General features: G+C 36.1%; 1 protein-coding gene across 12 annotated transcripts in view; it reads left to right on the top strand.

Moving 5' to 3' along the window:
- Positions 1-13,478, top strand: part of MAST4 (microtubule associated serine/threonine kinase family member 4) — a 467,048-nt gene that overhangs the window by 375,468 nt on the left and 78,102 nt on the right. For 7 of the 12 annotated variants that reach the window (XM_038401943.2, XM_038401944.2, XM_038401942.2 and 4 more), the window contains 3 exons: positions 1,392-1,461; positions 5,016-5,094; positions 10,335-10,492. In XM_038401943.2, coding sequence (XP_038257871.1) covers positions 1,392-1,461; positions 5,016-5,094; positions 10,335-10,492 — 307 coding nt within the window. Of the gene's footprint in view, positions 1-1,391; positions 1,462-4,282; positions 4,304-5,015; positions 5,095-10,334; positions 10,493-13,478 lie in introns of all 12 variants that reach the window. The other 5 variants (XM_043514212.1, XM_043514211.1, XM_043514215.1 and 2 more) reach the window with 1 other exon arrangement.

Raw genomic sequence — 13,478 nt, forward strand, 5'->3', positions numbered from 1 at the left:
TATATGAAGAGTAATGAAGAAGCTGTGGTATTGGGGGAGGGGAGAAAGTTGAAAACTTAATTCTACTGTGATAGATAAATGGACAAAAAGAGTCAGGGGTTCTGGCCAGCTAAAGTGGAATTCTTGTCTCCTGGGGCTCAGGAAAGAACAGATGCAAAGATATGATTTCAGTGCAGCTGAAAACACATCCTGATTCTACTTCCAAAAAAGAATGGGTTTCTTAGTGTTTACCAGCTAAATGTCTTGATGATTATACTGTCTATCATAAAATTAATGGCATCTGCTGAGGACATCACTATAAAATATGCAATGTTAATTGAAAAATTTCAGTAGAAATTGAGCACACTTGAAGTCATTAAGACCGCTCCTCTGTTGGATTAGGCTTTTCTTTTTGAACATGGATAGTAATTTATCCTCTTTAAATGTTTACTTTGAGTATATACATAGAAGTCTTGCTCTCCTTACTCCTAATTATAATTGCAGATTTCATTTAGTGTCCAACAGTACAGTAAATAAGTTGCTCTTCTACTTTAAATATTTGTGATCAGAATCTGTTCTTTAATTTAGAAGGTTTTTTTAATATGTCTCATAGGGCAATGCTCCTTTAAAAACTTTTTTTTTCTTTTTTTGCAAGTGTCACCTTTACATTTCCCCTTTAGACAATCCACATGGTCTAATAACATATGCTGAATGGCCAAGGCAAGCTGGAGCACTGGTGAACTTCCCCTTAACAGCTACCATCAAGCTTTCTCTCTGACCAGTGGCAGGTAGCATGTCTAATATGAGAAAGTAACAAGCCCCCCCAAAGGAGATGTCCTCCTGTTCACAATGCGTAATCACTTCTGCATATTACTTAAGGACTTCGCCTCTCCAAGCAGGCCTTTGGTCTAACCAGACCAGGGGAAAAATTTCCATTCCATTTGTTTTGTGACACTGTTGGCTTTTAGAGAACTACAGGAATTCACAGTACAGTTGGCAAGAGGAAAAACTATAGAGAAAATATGTTCAAGGACTATACTCTTATGGCAGTCAATTTCTGGGGTTTTCTAATATTTTTAAATATTGATAATGACTTTAAAATATAGTGTGTTTCCAAACTTCAAGTTGTATTTCTTTCAAACTAAAATATTATTCCTGTAATGTTGAATTAATTGATCTGTGCTTTTGAAAATGGCGAGAATTGGCTTTATATGAAGTTAAATTTGATCTTCATTACTAGTTTCTTTAACTGAAATTTTACTTTAAATAAGATGCTATATTGGGAGTCCAGTTCTTTCAGAACCCTTACAGAGTTATCTTTGTATTGAGGATTGGTTCTAGGCTCTCTGGAACTGTAAAATACTTGCTTTGTGCCTGATTTCTTTTTCTCCTTTATTTTTGCCCCGTGACAGGAAGCAGTCCTCAAGACAGCCCGAGAAATTTCTCCCCCAGTGCCTCAGCCCATTTTTCATTTGCACGAAGGTAGAAGTTTGTTTGCTATACGTAAAGTACCTTTTGTATGGGGGGAATGTTCCTATACAGAGGGACTGACTAGCAAAATACATGGACATGTCAGTAATTCAGAATTATTTGATTTTTTTAATATTAACTATTTTAGTCCTTAAGCAACACACAATCTCATTGAGTGATTGATACAATGCAATTGTGCCTTTTTAAAGTACTTTTAAAATTTAATTTTGCTAATATGTATCTTCAGTCAAATTCTTTTCATTGGTAGCACTCATACAATTAGTCAGATTCAGATCTTGTAAAAACTGAGACATTTCAATAATAAATGGATAGCATAGGCAAGCTTCAGTCATAGACCTAAGTAGTTTCCCCAGCTGTATAATTGAGACAATTACCTGACTTGCAGGTGTGTTGTGAGGATTAATTAATTAATGTTGGTACAGTTTTGATGTAAATTATTAATAAATTAACCATAAACTGAGTAGATAACTTGTCACAGGAGACCACCTATTCATGCCAGTGTGGTTCCATATTACTTAAAATTTCTTCCACTTACGGTTGGCGGGGTAGGTAGAGTTTATATGTTGACCTCAGTGTGTCTGCAAAATAAATGACATCAGATGGGTGTGTTTTAAGTGATGCATTAAGTATCACAGCAGTTACTCACATAACTGCCTCATTCATCAGTGAGAGAACATTAGTTGGTGCAACTTTGTTTCATTTCAAGACTTTCAGATACACAGGTTGTCAGACAGGGATAAATCTTATACTCAGTGTAAGAAAATGGCTTTGGCTCTTTATAAAATGGTTCAAGCCAGGGGAGAGAGCTTCATTTGTACATGCTTTGTGGGCTCAACTTTAGCTTCTGACATCTGCAGTGGTGTTTCATACAAATCTATGTTTTGAGATTTTTATGGAGGAATATAACCAGCATCTGCTGTCACCTATGTTTAATCTGACTGGGATTTAAAAACTAGCTGAATCGGTATTTTACAGTGTAAAATAGTACACAAATAAAAATATCTTTCCATGAAGGAGGAGATATTTATAATAAATTTATAAATACACTAAAATAGCTCATGAGAAAAACCAATGAGAGAAATTGAACATTACTTAGTTGGTGTTGTTAGTGATAGTGTTTGGCACCATTTTAAAAAGTATCTCAAACAATTCCTGTTATTAAATGCTTTATCATGTAATACACTGAAATACTAAGAAAAGTCCATTTTATTTCTGTCATGACAATGTTCATGATACCTAATACCATGAGCAGTTTACCTGGAACTCTTGTACATCTTTTCTGTTAGGATGTATAATATTGTACTACTTCAGCAGTAATGGCAGCTCATATTACAAATACCATATAGCAGGTTCTGGATTCAGTCCTTTTCATCTTGTATTCTCTTCTACTTTCAAACTGTATCTTTTATTTAAAACTAATTCGTGGGGGTGGAGGGAGGGGATAGAAGAGATGAATTTGGAAAGCGAAAGTAATTTCCAGGACATTTCCCTTTTGCAGATCAAAGTAAAGGATCTAGCTTCAGAACTTAAAGAGCAGCGTATTTAATTTTTGTAGCAAATTTGCTTGATAGCATTTTATACATGAAACATTAATCTAAACATTTTTTATCCTTATGGATCCATGTTTGATCCATATTTGTATGTCATTTTCTTAGGAAAGGCACTATGTATCTCAAGGTTATATTCATGCACCATGTTACGGTAATAAAAATGGGTTGGTCTTTGTGTATTAGTGGAGGAAACATGTTCAACCCAAGTAATCTGATTAAACAAATTATTTCTGCTTCACAACTGCAAAATATACAGGATACACCATTGTTTACATCTTTCAGCTGGTCTTTCTTTCTATACTAAGCAAATTTAATTTATATATCTGAGCTAAAAGAAACAAACCTCTTTTTGGAATTGTTCATTCATTGGAAAGATGCTCATCAATACCTCAGAGAAGAGAGAGTTAAAACATTACAAAACAAGATCATGGAGACAGAGAGATGTGCAAAATTTTCCAGTCTGTTCCGTGTTTGTTCATTGTGAATAAATGGACCGAATAAATCTCCACAAATCATACCCTTTGTTCTGACAGGTGTTTTCTTTAGTGTGGAGCAACACTAGTTCTACAGTATTATACAATTCATACTATTTAATCCTGGTAGAACTTATACAATAGATAGCATTAGGATTATGTAAAAATGGAAAAATTTCAAAGGTAAATGGATAGCATAGGCAAGCATCGATCACCCCTGTGACATTAACTCAGACCTATAGCATTTACTTTTTTACATGAGGCAGCATAGTCTAGAGTTACCATGGGGGACTGACAGCCAGAGATTCCTGAGTTCTGATCCTGGTTTTATTGATGCTGTCAGTGACTCTGCCACAGACTTGTGTGACTCTGAGCATACACATAATCATCTGTATCTGTGGGACTATATCATGAACTCCTTACTCACGTTTTACTCAGTCCACATCCATCCCGATGATTTGAGTTGGAGTTTGATTGGGTAAATGCTGAGTAGGAAGCCACACCTTGAAATTTTGCCCAGAATGAATAATGGTGATGTTCTCAGACAGACTTTTTTGGAGGGTGGGGAGGCAGCATCAGAATGTTTAGATTTCGAGATATGAAGCCCTACTTTATGAAATTACATTTCCTACACAAAACCAGAATTGAGTGGGGGTCTTTGTACCTGATCTCAAATTCAGTATTTTTTAAAAATATTTTTTTGAAAATACCTGCTTTGTGTTATTAAAAACAAACCCTATTTTGTTATTTTGCTTGTGTTTTAACATACTTGATACAATTGTACTCCAGTCATGGGCACCGAAATGACAGGTAAATGTAACCAAAAACCATAACAGTTGTTTTTGTGATTTGTCTATTTGAAAGTGTAAGCTCCATATTGTCTGTATGTGGGCCACATGAGGCAGCAGGGGTTATTAGCTTATTGTATTATCTTATAAATTGTATTAGCTTATAAATATTTCCTCCTCCAAGGTGTAATTTAACTAAAATGTGAGTGTTTCACATGTATTCATAGCTCTTAAGAGTTTAAATTCTAGTCTAATTGTTCTTTCCACTTAATGATGGTAACCTACTTGTAATTTGTACTGATTTCATTTTTATAATGGAAATAATCATTCCCATAATATTTTGCTTTTACTTGATTGTGTTGGTTATACTAATTTTCGTAGCATCATGGTTTGTATATTGGTCACATGTTTTTATTTGCTTGTCATTAATTTGTATCTGCTGAACCTGACAGCTATAATTATTCCTTGTCTTCATTTTGTCAGAGTGTATTAGTGAGAGATCAGTATTATGAATCAGCTCATTCACTTTCGAGTTATTTCATCTCATTGATTCTATTAAAATTATATATTATAATATTTGTTTATTGTGACCCCCCTGTGAAAGTTTACACTTTGGTGAATAACCTGATTGTATCATCCTTCTGGAATGCAATTCTAAAGAATAATAGTTTTCCAGGTATTTCTGTGTAATGAATCTGCAGTGTTCTCTTGAACTAACCTCAATTTCACAACAGGACTGATGGGCGCCGCTGGTCTTTGGCTTCTCTCCCCTCCTCTGGCTATGGTACAAATACACCCAGCTCAACGGTTTCTGTAAGTGCCAGCTTTATTGTACAGATAGATTTCAACTACATACAGTATTTTCTCAAACAGGCCACCTTGTGAAAAATAAAACATAACATATGCCTTTTGTCAGCCCGGATAAGATATGCATCAAATGATGTGCTGACAAGCAAGATATTCACACTTTCAGTACTGGCATTTCATTTGTGATGCATAACTATATCATCACCCAGTAGTGGAAGAATGTACAAGGTTATGTTTGATTTACTAAGACCCCCATATTTATTATGGGATATGGCTATTTAAATGCCCCTTTGCAAGCTCTTAATTTTATTTTGTGGGCTACATACAACAGTTGGCATTGTTAGCTTTGTACTGTTATGCCACCATCCTGTCTTAAAACTATTGACAAGTGTAGACTGTTTGATTTTAGGCTAATCTTGCCCTTGCCGTTCCTTCTCAACACACATTCTGCCTATATTGGGAAATGCATGAGAGGAGAATGGCATAGGTAATGGTTCATTTCTACTACTGAGGAGATGCACAGTGAGGGAAGCATAAGTTATGGGGGTCTGCACTTCTATACATCACATGCGGGGTTTTCACCTTGCTCTGCAGCATGGAGCCACGGGTCACTTGCTGGAGGATTCTCTGCACCCTGAAGTCTTTAAACCACGATTTGAGGACGTCATTAGCTCAGACATAGGTCAGGGGTTTGTTACAGGAGTGGATGGGTGAGATTCTGTGGCCTGAGTTGTGCAGAAGGTCAGACTAGACGATTGTAATAGTCCCTTCTGACCTTAAAGTCTATGAGTCTATGAGAGAGCATTCTGGTGCAGCATAGTGTCTTATAGTCTGCAACTAAGCAGTTCTGTTGGCTAGCCCCACCTTGAAAGTTCATGATTTTGTCTTTAGTCTTGTATTATGCCCACAGCTTGTCCCAATTAGTGAGATAGTATGTAAAATCGTGTATATTTTATTAGATATCTGGTGTTCCCTTCTTAAACTTACTCCTTGAACCATTCAGGTAACTTGAATTTTTTCTTATGCACAGTTAATCTTTCATCGAAAAATAGTTCAGCTACCCATACTAAGCCTTGATAGCATTTGACAGGTGCATATTAATAATCAGCTCTTAGTCTGGTTTTTCCACAAAGGGTTTGTGAAGGTTAAGCATATTCTTGTCTTCCTGACTTCAAAAACAAGTTGAGAAAATGTGCATAGCTTAAAAATAACTCAACAGCACTGATTTTCCTCCACACTGCGCCCCTCTACACACACACACATACTCAGTCACACACGCACTTGGTGTAGGTCTTCTTTTAGCAAGTAACTTATCATGTTTAGGATTAATTCCCTAACCACTTTTCATCGTGCACATTCAGACGCTTCCCTTTGGATTCAGATGAAAAGTGATGTGCTGTGCTCCATGAAAATGCTTGAAAATATTGACAGAATGGAGTTTGTCAACCACTAAGTAATTTCTATAGCAACTCTATCACCATTATACTAGGTACTTAGATTTTCAGAAAGCCTTTGACAAGGTTCCTCACCAAAGGCTCTTACGCAAAGTAAGCTTCTGCAGGATAAGAGGGAAGGTGCTTTCATGGATTGGTAACTGGTTAAAAGATAGGAAACAAAGGTTAGGTATAAATGGTCAATTTCAGAATGGAGAGGTAAATAGTGGTGTCCCACAGGGGTCTGTTCTGGGTCCAGTCCTATTCAACATATTCATAAAGGATCTGGAAAAAGGGGTAAATAGTGAGGTGACAAAATTTGCAGATGATACAAAATTATTAAAGATAGTTAAGACCCAGGCAGACTGTGAAGAGCTGCAAAGGGATCTCTGAAAACTGAGTGACTGGGCAACAAAATGGCAGGTGAAATTTAATGTTGATAAATGCAAAGTAATGCACATTGGAAAGCATAATCCCAACTATACATATAAAATGATGGGGTCTAAATTAGCTGTTACCACTCAAGAAAGAGATCTTGGAGTCACTGTGGATAGTTCTCTGGAAACATCCACTCAGTATGCTGGGGGCAGCCAAAAAAGTGAACGCAATGCTGGGAATAATTTAGAAAGGGATAGATAAAAGGACAGAAAATATCATGTTGCTTCTGTAAAAATCCATGATATGCCCACATCTTGAATACTGTGTGCAGATGTGGTCACTCCATCTCAAAAAAGATGTATTGGAATTGGAAAAGATTCAGAACAAAGGTTCAGGGTAATAAAAATGATTAGGGGTATGGAACAGCTTCCGTGTGAGGAGAAATTAATAACACTGGAACTTTTCAGCTTGGAAAAGAGACGGCTAAGTGAGGATATGATTGAGGTCTATAAAATCATGACTGGTGTGTAGAAAGTAGATAAGGAAGTGTTGTTTAGTACTTCTCATAACACAAGAACTAGGGATCACCAAATGAAATTAATAGGCAGCAGGTTTAAAACAAAACAAAAGGAAGTATTTCTTCATACAACACACATGTTGGATGTTGTGAAGGTCAAGACCATAACCAGGTTCAAAAAAGAACTAGTACATTCATGGAGAATAGGTCCATCAATGGTTATTAGCCGGGATGGACAGGGATGGTATCCCTAGCCTCTGTTTGCCAAAAGCTGGGAGTGAGCGACACGGGTTGGATCACTTTATGATTACCTGTTCTGATCATTTCCTCTGGGGCACCTGGCACTGGCCACTGTCGGAAGATAGGATACTGGGCTAGATGGATCCTTGGTCTGACCCAGTAGCGCCATTCTTATGTTCTTCTTATATGAAACAGACATACTCAAAAACTGGAATGAAGAAAAATACCAGGAACATTATATCAAAACAGAATTTTAATTTCCAAGTTATATGAAGGTTTTTCCTTGACTAATACACACTTTTAAAACTGTAATTCTAATTCAGTTTCTTGTTTCCTCCTTCCCGCTTGCTGTTGCATGATGATGATGTACACAGACAAGAATGCATGAATCCGTTTTAACTATCTTTCGTATTCCTTATGGAAACACATCTTGCACTGCCATAATTGCCTTAGCTATCTAAAACTGTATAATGGATTGTATGGTGAGTTGTCCCATGGTAGTTCATGAATAGGTCATATCTTATTTATAAATATTAAAACGGATGTCCTTCTAAAAACTCACATGTGGCTTTGAACTAACAGTTTCTGACTGGTGGAGAGAAGTCTGTTGTTTTAATAAATAAGTATGAATTTTGTTGAATCAACCAGCAGCATAAAAATGGATCCCTGTATTTTTACATGTTCTTCTGTTTGGTTGATTTTTCTGCTGGTTCCTACTGTTGGTGCAGCATGTGCAAGGGCCGAGACAACTGCTGATTTTAAAGAAATAGAGGTGTTCTCAGAAGTGATATGCTTCATTTGCATTATTCATTCAAGCTAGAGACGGTGAACTTAAGATTTGAATTAAGGAGTGAAAACTTTAACCTCTTCTGCTCTGATTTGTTTCACATACTTTGTCAGAATCTGAAACAGCAACTATTAGACATCCTCACCCCTCTGTATATTTTTACAAATTCATGGAAATGAGGTGAGAGTAGTTCACGTGCAGTGGCTCATTGTTTCTACTGTACTCTTTACTTCCAGCATTTTATAAATACATCTCTGGATTACTGTGATTCTCATCAACTGCTAGAACACTTCTGTGTAAGCAGTTTTGGCACATAGTATCATAATAGCTAGTACCAAACTTTTGAAGATACTTGTGATCTTTGAAGGTCAAATAGAGGAAAAGGTAGACAAAGGAAAGTCTGTAGTGCACCCTATTTATATCCAAATGAATGCAGTGCACCTTATGTTATCTCATTATTTTTCTTAACCTTTTTAAGATGAAACTGAAGAGAATGAAGAAGTCACTAGTTTAGTGAAAGATTATTAAAGTAGGTTATATATGTATATATTATATTTATATTATATGTTAGCCTTCTAGCATTCAGTTATCAGGAAGTTCTGAAAGTTGGCTAGCTACCTACTATGCTTAGCATCATAGAGTGCTACCTGTACATGGCAACTTAGTAGAGCCTATGCAGTGAGAGAGGTCTCCTCTCACTTCAGAAAATCTTTGGGATTGACGGGCTACAGAAGCCCTGCCTGTTGGCCTACAAAACATAGAAGATGGAGGGAAATAGCCAGACTCGTGAGAGGCCAGTAAGCCCAGGAGGCAGTGGGAAGACAAACAATAAGGAATTATGCCAGTTCTTGAGGATCTGTAGGGAGGGTGTAGGGAACGATGTCAGCTGGCTGAGTAGAGAGAGCATGTCCCAGTAGCATTCATGGAGTTTTGTCACTCTATAGACTTCTTCCCCTCATACTGGCAAGACATAAGGAACATCAAATTGAATCTCTGTGGAGCAGGTTCAAGATTCAGTGCAAACATTTTGCATGTCTAGATGCTACATATATGAATGTGTAGCATAGCTGTCATCTGTATTTTTACTTGTTTATACTGTGTACCTATTTCTAGTTACTTAAGCAATGATAAACTATGAAAAACTTCAGATCTTGAAAGAGTTTTGAATCTTGTATTTCTAAACTAAGAGGATGGTTTGACGATGTATCTTTAGTTTTTATATTCCATGGAATTTATTTATTTAGTCTTCATTACTATATGAAGTTCTTATAGTTCAGTTTAGATGAACAAGTTTTGTCAAAAATGGTCTGTAAAATATTTTCAGAGAGAATTCAGGTCATAATTAATAAACAATAATAGAAATGTTGATGATGGCTTCCTAGAATCAACATAATGTGTTTTTACCAAGTGATGGGTACCAAAAATTTGTTACTGCAGTATGTAAAATTACGGGTTTTACTTTGTGGCGGTACATATTAATGGTATGATAGTTTATGATTTATCTTACACTACTGGAAATAATGAATATTTAGCAGACTCTATTTTAAAGTTTCTTCTATTTTGATTTCCAGCACTCTTTCTCATGTTAAGTATAGGGAAGTGCTCTCAAGGCAGGAGAATCTTTCAAAATAGAAGCAACTTTAAGTGCAGTCGCTATGTCTGTGGCTGCATTTTTAATTTTAATCTGAACTATTTTTATATTTACTGTATATCTAGCTCATGAAATTAAATGTTCGTATTTTACTTACTCTGCTCTACAAATTGTTAAGTGAATATAGGAAAAGATAGCTATAGTTCCCAATTTAAGTGCACTCTATATATGCAATGAATATAATTTTGGAAATGGCTTTTGGCTATGATATTAACTAATGTTCTGTCTTGCCCTTTGCAGTCATCCTGTTCCTCTCAAGAGAAGTTACACCAGTTACCATACCAACCAACACCTGATGAACTACATTTTTTGTCTAAACATTTCTGTACCACTGAAAGCATTGCCAGTGATAACAGATGTAGGACCACACCAATGCGCCCTCGATCCAGAAGTCTCAGGTGAATTCAGCTCTCTGGAAATAGTGACTAAATCTGAATCTGTATACTACTGGTGCATCATGGTACTATAAATTTGGGGCGTTAACTAATTTGTGATATTTGAATAATTCCCGAAATGTAATAGAAGTCAGTGTTGATTGTGTTTTAGGCTGAACCAAACTCCATTTAATAAATTTTTACTTTAAGTCCTCCTTATTGGTTAATTCTCTCATTGACGTAATTTAGATTTTAATGGAACGAAACTAGTAACTTCTGGCCACTTAAACTGTGATGATGGCTTTTATTCTACTTCTGTGTGCAAATGTTCATAGGATTCAAGCCTATATTTGCAAGAATAATACAAAATATTATTTATATTCTAGGTGTCCTTAGTCTTAAAGAAATAGAAAAGTGTGTCAGAAAGTTACTGGGGGGCGGGGAGAGAATTTATTATACTTAGCTACGGAGCATTTTAAATTCTTGCTCTCTAGAAACCAAGCCCATCCTATTTCCCATACTCTGGAAATCTGTGCAAGATGCACTTTATCAGTAGATCAGTTCTTACCTATCAAAGTATTATATACTGTACTATTTGGAGAATGCAAAAAGGCAATATCTCTAATCTTTCTAGGACTAAAAAATAGCATTTAGTCACTTCAGAATTAAAATCAATTTTGCAGGTAGCAAAACTGTCAGAATTCATAATTTCAGTGCAAATTATTTTAGCTCAGTTTTTTCATGATTATTTTTTATTTAGAATTGTGTATAGATTGCCATGACTAAATTAAGTTGCTATCTACATAATCTGTAGAGCTGTGGAATAAATAGAGCAATTACTGAGAAGTAAGATGAGATGGGTTTTTTATTCTTTAAAAGGTTAGACATGGAAAACATGCTTTACCTACCAGTACAGTCTTCTTTCTACTACTTTATTTTCCAGTTTAGAAAAATAAAAAATTCCTAGTTTAGTTTATGAAATATGTACAGTCACACCAGACAATAATAGCCAAGCTGCTTTCGGATATGTTACTGCGCTAGTTGAGTGGTGTACTGAACGTAAGTATTTAATATATTGTTTTATTTATGCAAATAGGTAATTTGCTTGCGCTAACCATGATAGTTGAAGTTTCTAACACCTTGATACGGTAAAGCAAATTTCAGTCTTCATTTTTTGTCCTTTAGAACAAACCAAAAGATCTCCTTTTTATTATGCTATAACATCTAAAAATACCACGAGTACTATATTTTTTAAAAATTTGGCGAGCAGGAGAATTCCTTCCTTTCTTTCTCTTTCTGCACATCTTTATGTGAGACCTAAAAGAGTAGTGTAGCCAGATCACATCCCAGCCAAGTAAGCAACTTCTTTGAGGGGGGTTGATCATTGATGTGGAGGCAGTGATGTGGCAGGGTCTGAAGCAGTTCTTCCATATCAGATGAGGTGCCACATGTCGGTCACCTCAGACGATTTTCCTGTAAATATCCTGCTCCTTTAAGGATATAATGCTACCAGCATAGGTAGCACAATGCAAATATTTTGCAATCTATATATATATTAGCTACACGTTTATTTCCATTTCAAGTTGGAAATACATCTGTTGGGTTTATTTTATTGTTCTTTCTCTGATTTTTGATTTCTTGGGATTGTCAATTCTTCTGTTTGCAATTCAGGAATCACTGCTGCATTGCTGTTCTATATCCATTCCCAGTGAGCAAATAAATAGGCTAAGGTAGCCACAAACACCCATTGGTTGGCTAGCACATTTAATTGAGGCCAGTTTGCCTAATGAGTGTTTGATGTGGGACTTGACTAATAAAGAATGAAAGAGGTTAATATTCATTCCAGTCAATGTGAATTTATGGAAAATAGATCCTATCAAACTACCTTGATATCTTTCCCCTCCCCTGAAATTACAAGTTTGGTTGATAAAGGTAATAGTGTTGATGTAACACACTTAGACTTCTGGGAGGCATTTTACTTTGTACCACACAACATTTTGATTAAACACCAAGAGCACTGTAAAATTAACATGGTATAAATTAAATAGATTAAAATCTGGCTTAGTTGATAGGTCTCAAAATGTAATTGTGAACGGGGAACTCTCATTGAGTGGGTGTTTTTCTAGCAGGGTCCTGCAGGGACTGATTCCTGGCCCTATGCTTTTTAACATTTTTATCAATGATCTAGAAGAAAATGTAAAATAATCATTGATACATTTTCGGATGACACAAAAAATGAGAGGAGTGGTAAATAATAAAGAGGACAGTTCATAGGTATAAAGCAATCTGGATTGGTTGGTAAACTGGGCGCAAGCAAACAATATGCATTTTACTACATATAAATGTAAATTTATACATCTGGGAACAAAGAATATAAGCCATACTTACAGCATTGCACTAGGAGGACACTATCTTGGGAAGCAGTGACTCTGAAAAAGATTTGGCAGATCCTGAGGGATAATCAGCTGAACATGAGCTGCTAGTCAGTGCAACACTGTGGCCAAAATGGCTGATGCGATCCTGGGATGCATAAACAGGGGAATCTCAAGTAGGAGTGCAGAGGTTATTTTACCTCTGTAGCACTGGTGCAACTGCTGCTAAAATACTGCATCTAGTTTTTATGCCCACAATTCAAGAAGGATGTTGATAAATTGGAGAGGGTTCAGAGAAGAGCCAGGAGAATGATTAAAGGATTAGAAGACATTCCTTGTAGTGATAGACTGAGCTCCTTCAGTCTATTTAGCTTAACTAAGAGAATGTTAAGGGTGACTTGATTACAGTGTATAAGTATCTACATGGAGAAAAAGTATGGGGTTTTGAATCTAGTAGAGGAAGGTGCAACACAATCCAATGGCTGGAAGTTGAACCTAGACAAATTGACTAGCAATAAGGCGTAAATTTTTAATAATGAGGGTAATTAACAGTTGGAACAATTTACCAATTGTTGTGGTGGATTCTTTATCACTGGCAATTTTTAAATCAAGATCAAATGTTTTTTCTGAAAGCTGTG

Source organism: Dermochelys coriacea, chromosome 5 (assembly GCF_009764565.3).
Source record: "Dermochelys coriacea isolate rDerCor1 chromosome 5, rDerCor1.pri.v4, whole genome shotgun sequence".
Taxonomy (NCBI): Eukaryota; Metazoa; Chordata; order Testudines; family Dermochelyidae; genus Dermochelys; species Dermochelys coriacea.